The 12,500-nt window shown below is 45.1% G+C and overlaps 1 protein-coding gene across 13 annotated transcripts in view; it reads left to right on the top strand.

Annotated features, from left to right (window-relative positions):
• The window catches only part of LOC110498640 (type II inositol 3,4-bisphosphate 4-phosphatase), a 355,960-nt gene that overhangs the window by 219,786 nt on the left and 123,674 nt on the right, over nt 1–12,500 (top strand). For 11 of the 13 annotated variants that reach the window (XR_005037659.1, XM_036954244.1, XM_036954242.1 and 8 more), the window contains one exon: nt 12,361–12,440. Coding sequence is in view for 7 of the 13 variants with exons in the window: in XM_036954244.1 (XP_036810139.1) it covers nt 12,361–12,440 (80 nt within the window). In the remaining 6 variants the exon portion in view is untranslated. Of the gene's footprint in view, nt 1–6,951; nt 7,314–12,360; nt 12,441–12,500 lie in introns of those variants that run through there. The other 2 variants (XM_036954252.1, XM_036954248.1) reach the window with 2 other exon arrangements.

The following is a 12,500-nucleotide window of genomic DNA, read 5'->3' as shown; positions in this document are numbered from 1 at the left end:
AAAAGTACGATCTTTGTCCCCATGTGCAGTTGCAAACCGCAGTCTGGCTTTTTTATGGCGGTTTTGGAGCAGTGGCTTCTTCCTTGCTGAGCGTCGATATAGGACTTGTTTTGCTGTGAATATAGATACTTTTGTACCTGTTTCCTCCAGCATCTTCACAAGGTCCTTTGCTGTTGTTCTGGGATTGATTTGCAATTTATCGCACCAAAGTACGCTCATCTCTAGGAGACAGAACACGTCTCCTTCCTGAGCGGTATGACGGCTGCGTGGTCACATGGTGTTTATACTTGCATACTTTTTTTCTGTACAGATGAACGTGGTACCTTCAAGCCAGACTTGTAGAGATTACACATTTTTTTCTGAGGTCTTGGCTGATATCTTTTGATTTTCCCATGATGTCAAGCAAAGAGGCACTGCGTTTGAAGGTAGGCCTTGAAATTCATCCACAGGTACACCTCCAATTGATTCAAATGATGTCAATTAACCCATCAGAAGCTTCTAACGCCATGACATAATTTTATGTCATTTTCCAAGCTGTTTAAAGCCACAGTCAACTTAGTGTATGTAAACTTCTGACCCACTGGAATTGTCATACAGTGAATTATAAGTGAAATAATCCGTCTGTAAACAATTGTTGAAAAAATTACTTGTCATGCACAAAGTAGATGTCTTAACCGACTTGCCAAAACTATAGTTTGTTAACAAGAAATTTGTGGAGTGGTTGAAAAACAAATTTTAATGACTCCAACCTAAATGTATGTAAACCTCCGACTTCAACTGCATTTGCATATCTCTCTCAGTGATTGTTGTCTTTCATGGTTGCTGTCACTGACACAGTAACTCACGTCTCCAGTTACTTTGTGATTGGCAGAGTTTTGATTAGATAGCAGTTTGAAACGAGACCGTTTCTTTTTCATTTTGAAGGAATTCTTATTTAATCGTTTTGAAGGCAGACTGCTCAGTGGGAGTCTGGGAGTAAAGATAGTCTACTCTTTTATCAGCTGCCTGTTTATCCCATGTAACGGCCAATAACTCATATTAAATATGAAAAGCTTCATTCTTTTTCTAAATCGGACACAATGTAAATTCATAGATCAATTGTATTTGTACGTGATGGCAGACTCAATGGAATTATTATAAATTGTATTCCATGTTGTAGCTGCGGCCCTTGATAGGCTTCAGAATTGGGTTTTCATAACCGATACAGATATGAATTGAAAAATGGATAGGTAAGTATGTGGTAAAATGATACCTGATCGTGTGGTCAGAACTCCTGGTCAGTAAACAGCCCGACACTGCAGAAACAGACACGGTACGCTACAGAGAACGAAGACTGTTGATGCTGTGTTGTCATTCACGCTCCGCTGTAGCACTGTAACCGTGGCGATGGGGACGGTAGAGGGGCTGGGAAGGGGGAGCTTAGTCTGATGGCTGACCTGTTATATGGGATCAAAGGGGAAGGGAGGACAAGCCGTGCTAAGAGGGAGGGAAACGATGGGCTCGCTCAAGCATGACACCGCTCCTCGTGTGTGTGTGCGTGTGTGTGCGTGTGTGTGTGTGTGTGTGTGTGTGTGTGTGCAGGAGAAAAAAAACATTGTGCGAACAGTACCAGTTTATGTACAGTATGAAGGTGTTTAGGTGTGAGCAAGTGTGTGTATGTTTTTTAATCACAGTGATTTCAGCTGATATTCAACACAGTCCATTGAGTTCCTTTAAATGGCTCTATAAAACCAGTGAGATCAGTATACAGTTCATACAAGTTTCCCTCCTTGTGGTTTCAGGGTGACCTTTCTATGACCCAGTATTGGAGCAGTCTATTTTAAAAGCTGCTCTAGTTGACTCATTTGGCCAGCATAGGGGTGTGTTTGTGTGTGTTGTCTGTCTACGATATGTGTACCTGTGAGTGTTGATAAGCTGTGTGTGTGGTTTTCTTTCTGCTGGTATTACTGTCTCCCATGGTAACATGGCACATTAAACCTGTTTAATCCACACCAGGCCTGAGCTCAGATCAGTCAACAGACTCAAGCCCGCTGTCCTTGAGCTCAGTGTGAATGTATGTTGTTGCCAAACATGTATGCGTTGGGGTGTTTGTGAGTCTCTCTATAGGTTTCTTTCCATCTGTCTACAGAGTCATTGTGCCTGCTTGTCTGTGACTCTGAGTGTGTCTGTGCAGCTCTGTCTGCCTGTGATGTTGGGTGTGTCTGTGCAACTCTGTCTGCCTGTGATGTTGGGTGTGTCTGTGCAGCTCTGTCTGCCTGTGATGTTGGGTGTGTCTGTGCAGCTCCTGTCTGCCTGTGATGTTGGGTGTGTCTGTGCAGCTCTGTCTGCCTGTGATGTTGGGTGTGTCTGTGCAGCTTTGTCTGCCTGTGATGTTGGGTGTGTCTGTGCAGCTCCTGTCTGCCTGTGATGTTGGGTGTGTCTGTGCAGCTCTGTCTGCCTGTGATGTTGGGTGTGTCTGTGCAGCTTTGTCTGCCTGTGATGTTGGGTGTGTCTGTGCAGCTTTGTCTGCCTGTGATGTTGGGTGTGTCTGTGCAGCTCTGTCTGCCTGTGATGTTGGGTGTGTCTGTGCAGCTCTGTCTGCCTGTGATGTTGGGTGTGTCTGTGCAGCTTTGTCTGCCTGTGATGTTGGGTGTGTCTGTGCAGCTCTGTCTGCCTGTGATGTTGGGTGTGTCTGTGCAGCTCTGTCTGCCTGTGATGTTGGGTGTGTCTGTGCAGCTCTGTCTGCCTGTGATGTTGGGTGTGTCTGTGCAGCTCTGTCTGCCTGTGATGTTGGGTGCACTTGTGAAAGTGTTTTTTTTGTTGTATTTCTGGGTGAGTCTTGCATTAGTCATAAGTGATGTCAACAGAAGCTTAATGTCATTCGTATGGATGTTGTTTCAGAACGTGAATGTGAGAGCTTGTGCCTATGCACCACTCTTGGCTATATATACCCCAAGCTGTGTTACCAGGGTCTCATGTTAATTCCCTCAGCCACAATACATGATTTCCCCTTCACCTCTCTGAGTCATGAGCTGAGAATGAGAGGTGTGACTTGAGTCTCTCTCTCTCTCTCTCTCTCTCTCTCTCTCTCTCTCTCTCTCTCTCTCTCTCTCTCTCTCTCTCTCTCTCTCTGTCTCTGTCTCTGTCTCTGTCTCTCTGTCTCTGTCTCTGTCTCTCTCTCTCTCTCTCTCTCTCTCTGTCTTCGGCGCCTGGGGAACAGTGGGTTAACTGCCTTGCTCATGGGCAGGTGACAGATTTTTACCTTATCTGAAAAATATGTTTACATAGCCTTGCTTTGGCAATGTGCACTGAGTCTGTACATAGTCAAAGATTTGCTTAATTTTGGGTCAGTCACAGTGGTCAGGTATTCTGACACTGTTTACTCTCTGTTTAGGGCCAAATAGCATTCTAGGTTTCTCTGTTTTTTGGTGAGTTCTTTCCAATGTGTCAAGTAATTATTTTTTTGTTTTCTTGTGATTTGGTTGGGTCTAATTGTGCTGCTGTCCTGGGACTTAGTGGGGTGTGTTTGTGAGCATAGCCCCAGGACAACTTGCTTAGGGGACTCTTCTCCGGGTTCATCTCTCTGTAGGTGAGGGCTTTGTTATGGAAGGTTTGGGAATCGCTTCCTTTTAGGTGGTTGAAGAATTGAACGGCTCTTTTCTGGATTTTGATAATTAGTGGGTATCGCCCTAATTCTGCTCTGCATGCATTATTTGGTATTTTACGTTGTACACAGAGGATATTTTTGCCGAATTCTGCATGCAGTCTCTCAATTTGGTGTTTGTCCCATTTTGTAAGTTTGTGGTTGGTGAGTGGACCCCAGACCTCACAACCATGAAAGTATTTTTTGCCAGATCCTAATTGGTATGTCAAATTTTATGTTCCTTTTGATGGCATAGAAGGCCCTTCTTGCCTTGTCTCCCACAAAGCTGTGAACGATCTGAAAGTTGTGGAGTTGATGTTTAGGCCGAGGAATGTAATAGTTGTTTTGTGTGCTCTAGTGCAAAGGTGTCTAGATAGAATTTGTATTTGTTGTCTTGGGAACTGAACCTTTTTTTTTGGAACACCCTTGTTTTTGTCATTTACTGTCAGGGCCCAGGTCTGTCAGGGCCCAGGTCTGTCAGAATCTGTGCAGAAGATCTAGGTGCTGCTGTTGGCCCTCCTTGGTTGGGGACAGAAGCACCAGATTATCAGCAAACAGTAGACATTTGACTTCAGATTCTAGTAGGATGAGGCCGGGTGCTGCAGACTGTTCTAGTGCTCTCGCCAATTCTTTGATATACATGTTGAAGAGGGTGGGGCTTAAGCTGCATCCCTGTCTCATCCTCTGGCCCTGAGGAAAGAAATGTGTGTTTTTTGCCAATTTTAATTGCACACTTGTTGTTTGTGTACATGGATTTTATAATGCCGTATGTTTTTCCTCCAACACCACTTTTTATGCATTTGTGTAGCAGACCCTCATGCCAAATTGAGTCAAAAGCTTTTTTTTAAATCAACAAAGCATGAGAAGACTTTGCCTTTGTTTTGGTTTGTTTGTTTGTCAATTAGGCTGTGCAGGGTGAATACGTGGTCTGTTGTATGGTAATTTGGTAAAAAGCCAATTTGACATTTGCTCAGTACATTGTTTTCGCTGAGGAAATGTACAAGTCTGCTGTTAATGATAATGCAGAGGATTTTCCCAAGGTTACTGTTGACGCATATCCCACGGTAGTTATTTGTGGATTGGGGTGATCAGCCCCTGGTTCCAAATATTGGGGAAGATGCCAGAGCTGAGGATGCTGTTAACGAGTTTAAGTATAGCCAATTGGAATTTGTGGTCTGTGTATTTGATCATTTCATTTAGGATACCATCAACACCACAGGCCTTTTTGGGTTGGAGGGTTTGTATTTTGTCCTGTAGTTCATTCAATGTAATTGGAGAACCCAGTGGGTTCTGATAGTCTTTAATAGTTGACTCTGTGATTTGTATTTGATCATGTACAGTATATGTTTTTGCTGTTTGTTCTTTGTTAAAGAGCCAAAAAGTGGTTTATCCATACATCTACATTTTGGATAGATAACTCTTTGTGTTGTTGTTTGTTTAGTTTACCAATTTTCTCAGAAGTGGTTAGATTCTATGGATTCTTCAATTACATTGAGCTTATTTCTGACTAGTTGTTCCTTCTTTTTCCATAGTGTATTTCTGTATTAGTGATTCACCATAGTGAAGTTGTAGGCTCAGGTTTTCTGGGTCTCTGTTTTTGGTTGGATAGGTTTGTATTCTTCATTAAACCACTTGTCATTGTTGTTAATTTTTTTAGGTTGTCTGCTTGAAATTTTAGATTTCATAGGGAAGCTGAGAGGTCAAATATACTGTTTAGGTTTTCTACTATGAGGTTTACACCTTCACTATTACAGTGAAACATTTTGTCCAGGAAATTGTCGAAGGGATTGAATTTGTTTTTTGGTAGATTTCCACACTACTCTCCTTCCATCTATATCATTTCTTAATATTATTCAGCTCCTTTGGCTTTGATGCCTCATGATTGAGCATAGCTCTGTTCAAGTAGAGTGTGATTTTGATGTGATCTGATAGAGGTTTCAGTGGACTGACTGTGAATGCTCTCTTTCCCCCCTCTCTCTCTCTTTCCCATCTCTCTCTCTCTCTCTTTCCTCTCTCTCTCTCTTTCCCCTCTCTCTCTCTCTCTCTTTCCTCTCTCTCTCTTTCCCCTCCCTCTCTCTCTCTTTCCCCTCTCTCTCCTCTCTCTCTCTTTTTTCTCTCTCTTTTCTCTCTCTCTCTCTCTCTGTTTTCTCTCTCTCTCTCTTTCTCCTCTCTCTCTCTCTCTCTTTTCCCCTCTTTATTTTCCTCTCTCTCTCTCCTTCCTCTCTCTCTCTCTCTTTCCCCCTCTCTCTCTCTCTCTCTCTCTCTCTCTCTCTCTCTCTCTCTCTCTCTCTCTCTCTCTCCTCTTTCCTTTGCCCTCACTCTGTCTCGCCCTCTCTGTCTCGCCCTCTCTCTCACATTCTCTCGCTCTAGTTCCACCCTCTCTCTCTCTCTCTCTCTCATTCCCCATCTCTCTCTCTTTCTGTTCTCTCTCGTTCCCCTCTCTCTCTCTCGTTCCCCTCTCTCTCTCTCTTTTCTCTTTCTTTCCTCTCTCTCTCTCTCTCTCTTTCCTCTCTCCCTTTCCTGTCTCTTTCCCCCCTCTCTCTCTCTCTCTCTCTCTCTCTCTCTCTCTCTCTCTCTCTCTCTCCTCTTTCCTTTGCCCTCTCTCTGTCTCTCCCTCTCTCGCTCTAGTTCCCCCCCCCCCTCTCTCTCTCTCTCTCTCTTTTCCTCTCTCTCTCTCTCTCTCTCTCTCTCCTTCCCCTCTCTCTCCTTCCCCTCTCTCCTCTCTCTCTCTCTCTCTCCTCTTTCCTTTGCCCTCTCTCTGTCTCGCCCTCTCTTGCTCTAGTTCCCCTCTCGCTCTCTTTCTGTTCTCTCTCTTTTCTCTCTCTTTCTCCTCTCTCTCTCCTCTTTGCCCTCTCTCGCTCTAGTTCCCCCCCCTCTCTCTCTCTCTCTCTCTCTCTCTCTCTCTCTCTCTCTCGTTCCCCTCTCTCTCTCTCTCTCTCGCTCTCACGTTCCCCTCTCTCTCTCTCGTTCCCCTCTCTCTCTCTCGTTCCTCTCTCTCTCTCTCGTTCCCCTCTCTCTGTCTCTCTCGTTCCCCTCTCTCTGTCTCGCCCTCTCTCTCTCGTTCCCCTCTCTCTGTCTCGCCCTCTCTCTCTCGTTCCCCTCTCTCTGTCTCGCCCTCTCTCGCTCTAATTCCCCTCTCTCTCTTTTTCCCCTCTCTCTCTCTCTTGTTCCCCTCTCTCTCATTCCCCCCTCTCTCTCTCTCTCGTTCCCCTCTCTCTCACTATGACTGTTTTGCTTTCTTCCTCTCTTCCACACCGTCAGACTCTCAATCTCTCTCTCCTCTCTTGCATGCTCGCCTCTCTCTCTTTTCCTCCTCCCCCTCTCCCTCCCTCCTTCCTTCTCGCTGGTCGCTCTCCAGCCGCCAAGCAGCAGCCCACAGCAGCAGCGGTTGCGGCAGTCGCTCTCTTTCCTTTCAGTCTGTCCTCAGACAGTTTTCGCTGCCGCCGTGTGAGTGTGTGTGTGAGTGTGTGTGTGTGCTGCTCATGAGTGAGTGTGTGTGTGTACCTGCTGGTATGCACCAGAGGGGAGCGGGGAAAGGGGCGCGGATATAACGTTACGCAGACTACAGGAGACTACGGAGGATATGAAGGGAGAATACCCCGGAGAACAGTGAGTAGAAGGACTACTCAACCCTCTCTGTAGCCCAGCTCTGTCTCTGTCTGGGGAAGACTGGCCACAATACTGGGGGAATGTAAGTGGCTTCCTCCTCTTCACTTTACCGTGTGTGTGTGTGTGTGTGTGTGTGTGTGTGTGTGTGTGTGTGTGTGTGTATGTGTGTGTATGTGTGTGTATGTGTGTGTATGTGTGTGTGTGTGTGTGTGGTCAGAAGCATGTCAGAGAGTTAGTATAATTTTTGATTACATTTGTGCCTGCTGTGGATGGTGTGTGTGTAGCCTTTGTGCAGTTTACAATACATGTGTTGTATGATTATGACTAATCCCTGCAGTAATGGAGAGTACCGGAGGACAACTATCCACCAACAACACACATACATCTGTATACCAAATGCATACAGGACCCACAGCACACATACATCTGTATACCAAATGCATACAGGACCCACAACACACATACATCTGTATACCAAATGCATACAGGACCCACAACACACATACATCTGTATACCAAATGCATACAGGACCCACAGCACACATACATCTGTATACCAAATGCATACAGGACCCACAACACACATACATCTGTATACCAAATGCATACAGGACCCACAGCACACATACATCTGTATACCAAATGCATACAGGACCCACAGCACACATACATCTGTATACCAAATGCATACAGGACCCACAGCACACATACATCTGTATACCAAATGCATACAGGACCCACAGCACACATACATCTGTATACCAAATGCATACAGGACCCACAGCACACATACATCTGCATACCAAATGCATACAGGACCCACAGCACACATACATCTGTATACCAAATGCATACAGGACCCACAGCACACATACATCTGTATACCAAATGCATACAGGACCCACAACACACAGTTATTCTCCCATTTGGTAATGCTCTGTCACCCCCAGTATAGGAGGTTCAGTAGAACTAGGGTATTGGAGGAAGACCATTTAGCCCAGCTGTAATAGAGGGGAAGCGCTGGCCTTCAGCACTCGAAACACTACTTTGACCTGCCCATGTTTATGTTGCGTTGTGTGCTAGACAAACTGTTGGCAATGCTACTTTCTGTTGACGAAGGAGTGGGTGTGATTTGTGGGCGTGATTTGTGGGCGTGATTTGTGGGCGTGATTTGTGGGCGTGATTTGTGGGCGTGATCTGTGGGCGTGATCTGTGTGTGTTTGCTGCTGGGGGGGGGGAGAGTGTGTGATTCAGATTTGATAGAAGTGGGGGGTTGTTTTGCGATTGTGTTGGTCTATTCTTTATAGGAGAGTGTGTGTGCGAGCGCGTGCTTGTGTGTGTTAGCAAGATTGGTGTGTGATGGGTGAGCTGCCGTGTTCCTTTTCAAAAGACAGCAAAGGAGAGCATAGATAAAGTTTCTTTCTACCCCTGAACATGAGTGGGGCAATGAGTGAGGAGAGATGTCGAGAGAAAGGGAGAGAGCGATCGGAGTGAGACCATCATAATCAGTCCTCCCTGATGCTGGAAGAGAATGAATGAAGAGCATCATTTGTCTCCCTCTCTTTTCTCCCTCTTTGTCTCTTCTTATTTTCTTTGATCCTGTGTTAGATTCCAGCTCCCTGGAGCTTCATTACATTTTAAGCTGTATTTTAAGCTAAGGAATGGATTTCCGTGGCTATTTACCAGACGGCCCGTTTTGGACCAGGTAATGACTACATGTGTTATGTGCGTTCCAAATAGCACCCTATTCCCTATACAGTGCACTACTTTTGATAGTGCTCTGGTCAAAAGTAGTGCACTATATCGGGAACAGGGTGCCTTTTGGGACGCAACAAGTGCATAGGGATATTATAATGGTCAACCTCAAGCTGTTTTTCTGAGAAACCCCCTATTCCAGCTCTTATTAGTGACTGGTGTGCACAGTGCAGACATTTGAGAGTGCTCTGTTCTCCGAGCCTTATTGGTCCCGGTCAAAAATAGTGCACTAGGGAAAAGGATGCCATTTGGGATGAAAAATGTCTCCACAGGTCTTTGGCCTTGTGTCGGGTTCTGTGTAGCAGGGTGCTGTGTTAGAAGAATGGTTCAGTGTATGGCTGTTAGGAGCCCACAGGGCTCTGGGCTGTAGCTGTGTGTGTGTGTGTGTGTGTGTGTGTGTGTGTGTGTGTGCGTGCGTGTGCGTGTGCGCGTGTTCAGGAAAAGGCTCTGGAGAGAAATAATGGATTAAAGGTCAGCAGACAGGATGTGCCCTTTTTTATCAGATAGAGGGGGACTGCTCAGGGCGAAGAGTGGGACAAGATGAAGGAGAGCGAGTGTGATGGGGAGAGAATGATAGAGAGAGTTATAGGGGGAGGGAGAGAGTTGTAAGGGGAGAGAGAGGGGAAGAGTTGTAGGGAGTGAGGGAGAGTTGTGGGAGAGAGAGCGGGTGGTAGGGGTAGAGAGCTGGTGGTAGGGGGAGAGAGTTGTAGAGGAAGAGAGTTGTAGGGGGAGAGGTAGAGAGAGTTGTAGGGGGAGAGGTAGAGAGAGTTGTAGGGGGACAGAGAATGCACTCAAATTATGAGGGAGGGAGGGATAACAATAATAATTGAACTCTGAGATGAACAGATGTCTTAGTAGAACTATGAGATGAACATATGTCTCAGTAGAACTATGAGATGAACAGATGTCTCAGTAGAACTATGAGATGAACAGATGTCTTAGTAGATCAATGAGATGAACAGATGTCTTAGTAGAACTATGAGATGAACAGATGTCTTAGTAGAACTATGAGATGAACAGATGTCTTAGTAGAACTATGAGATGAACAGATGTCTTAGTAGATCTATGAGATGAACAGATGTCTTAGTAGAACTATGAGATGAACAGATGTCTTAGTAGAACTATGAGATGAACAGGTGTCTTAGTAGATCTATGAGATGAACAGATGTCTTAGTAGATCTATGAGATGAACAGATGTCTTAGTAGATCTATGAGATGAACAGATGTCTTAGTACATCTATGAGATGAACAGATGTCTTAGTAGAACTATGAGATGAACAGATGTCTTAGTAGAACTATGAGATGAACAGATGTCTTAGTAGATCTATGAGATGAACAGATGTCTTAGTAGATCTATGAGATGAACAGATGTCTTAGTACATCTATGAGATGAACAGATGTCTTAGTAGATCTATGAGATGAACAGATCTCTTAGTAGAACTATGAGATGAACAGATGTCTTAGATGTATTTTCTCTGTACTTTTCTCTGACATGTTCCAGTCTGTTTGTAATTGAGAGCATTGAGACTAAATGCTAAACTAAAGGCTCAGCAGAAAAGGTTCAGTGTTTAACACAAAGGCCGTGAGTGGCAGACAAGTAGAGTCCCAATACCACAGGATCTGAGACAGTGAAAAAGACACACACACACACACACACACACACACACACACACACACACACACACACTGTTAGCCTCATTATCTACATAAGAATAGAGTTGTTAATTAATTGTGGATTAATTATCGAGGGGGTTGGCCTTTGTTTTTGTCTCAACTCACACACACCTCAAAGTGTGTGTGTGTGTGTGTGTGTGTGTGTGTGTGTGTGTGTGTGTGTGTGTGTGTGTGTGTGTGTGTGTGTGTGTGTGTGTGTGTGTGTGTGTGTGTGTGTGTGTGTGTGTGTGTGTGTGTGTGTGTGTGTGTGTGTGTGTGTGTGTGTGTGTGTGCGTGCGTGTAGTAGAGTATCTCTTGCCGTGGTGAGCTCGGTGCCCACCTGCTCTAATGTAACAAAGAGAGTGAGTGTCTGTTAGGCAAACAGTGTGGAAGTGTGTGTGTGAGAGGGAAAGGGAAGAGGTGCATGTCAGTGTGTATGCACATACGTGTATGTAGTCCATATCTCTCCGTTATTGATGGGCTCATTCCGTACCTCACTCACCGTGACCCAGTTCTTCTGCACTGACCCCCCCCCCCCCCATCAAGCCTGCAGCACCTAGGTGTCCTCAGCAGTGTGTGTGCGTCCGTGAGCTTGCTTGGTCTGAAACCCCTTTGACTGGGGAAGTTCTCTGTATAAATGGAGTAGAAAGTCTAGGCCTGGTCTTGTTTTAGAACAATGGTGTTTTTAAAGGGGCAATGTTGAAACAATAACACAGTAGATCCCCGCCCCTGTTTCGGTAAAAGCTGAGGGATGTGGCTGGAGAAATGTAACCACTCTCAAATAGTGTTTGTTTACGTTTACTTTGTTTTACAAACAAACCGTGTAATTGGTCAGCTGCTCGTGTTAAGATGAAGAGATGCTAGAACGAGGAGCGGAACCAGAAGGAGGAGCTCTTTGCAAGTTACTGGCAAGTCTGTGGGCCGAATATCCCCCCCCCTTCGGAGATTTAAAAGATGATAACACCTGCAAAATGTGTCCAAATAACAAGTGACAAAAAACCCAAACACCGGAACGGATGCTGCTCGGTATCTCCCTCTCCCCGTTCTGTCATGATAGATCTACCACAGATATATTGGTAGTCTGTCCACGAGAGAATAGAGTAAAACAAGCTTATATTTTGGGTTCTGATGGGGTACAGCACCTGAACTAAACTCATGAGGCTTTTAGAAGTTATATTCTTCCAGAATCAATGGGTATATATCATTCATTTAATGGATGTAGTAACTGCAGATTGTCCATTTTTGAATTGGAGAGGCTTGCTTTACAGCAAGGCAGAGGTTGAGTTTGCTGTTGGGTGGGTTCGCAATAGTTTTTTTCTAATGTGTCTTTCCAGCATTTCACCTGTTTCTGTGCTTCCAAAGGCCACAGCAAAAGTTGTTGATATATTGCAGCCTACTCCGGTGTGCTTTGAATACATTTTTGATTTTGTAGCAATGTAGGCAGGGCAGTCAGAGTGCGGCTTGAACCCGCAACTCTGAGGGTAAAGCACACTACCACCTATGCCATGAGGGTCGATCTCTTGGCAGGAGCGTAAAGCACTCACCAATAGGGCGCCAGCAGTATCAGTAAATGTCCATTCGGATTTCAATACTTATGCTAATTAGCTGTAAAATGACTTGAATGCTATCATCATGCTAATGATTGGCTGTTAACTGACTTGGTGTATGCTACTAAGCTAGCATGCTAACGTCTGACTGCTTTCTTTGTTCTCTGCCCACAGAGCAGTTTCCTGGGCAGCGCTACGTTCTCCGTTAGCGACCTGCTAAGGTCAAAGGACGATCAGCTGACCCTCAATCTAAGGTGAGTGAACATTGCTCTCTCCTCTTTCTCAGCTCTACCTCTCCTCTTTCTCAATTCTAC

The sequence above is a fragment of the Oncorhynchus mykiss genome, chromosome 19 (assembly GCF_013265735.2).
Source record: "Oncorhynchus mykiss isolate Arlee chromosome 19, USDA_OmykA_1.1, whole genome shotgun sequence".
Taxonomy (NCBI): Eukaryota; Metazoa; Chordata; class Actinopteri; order Salmoniformes; family Salmonidae; genus Oncorhynchus; species Oncorhynchus mykiss.
The sequence above is the reverse complement of the archived record's forward strand: the minus strand, read 5'-3'. Positions and strand labels throughout refer to the sequence as shown.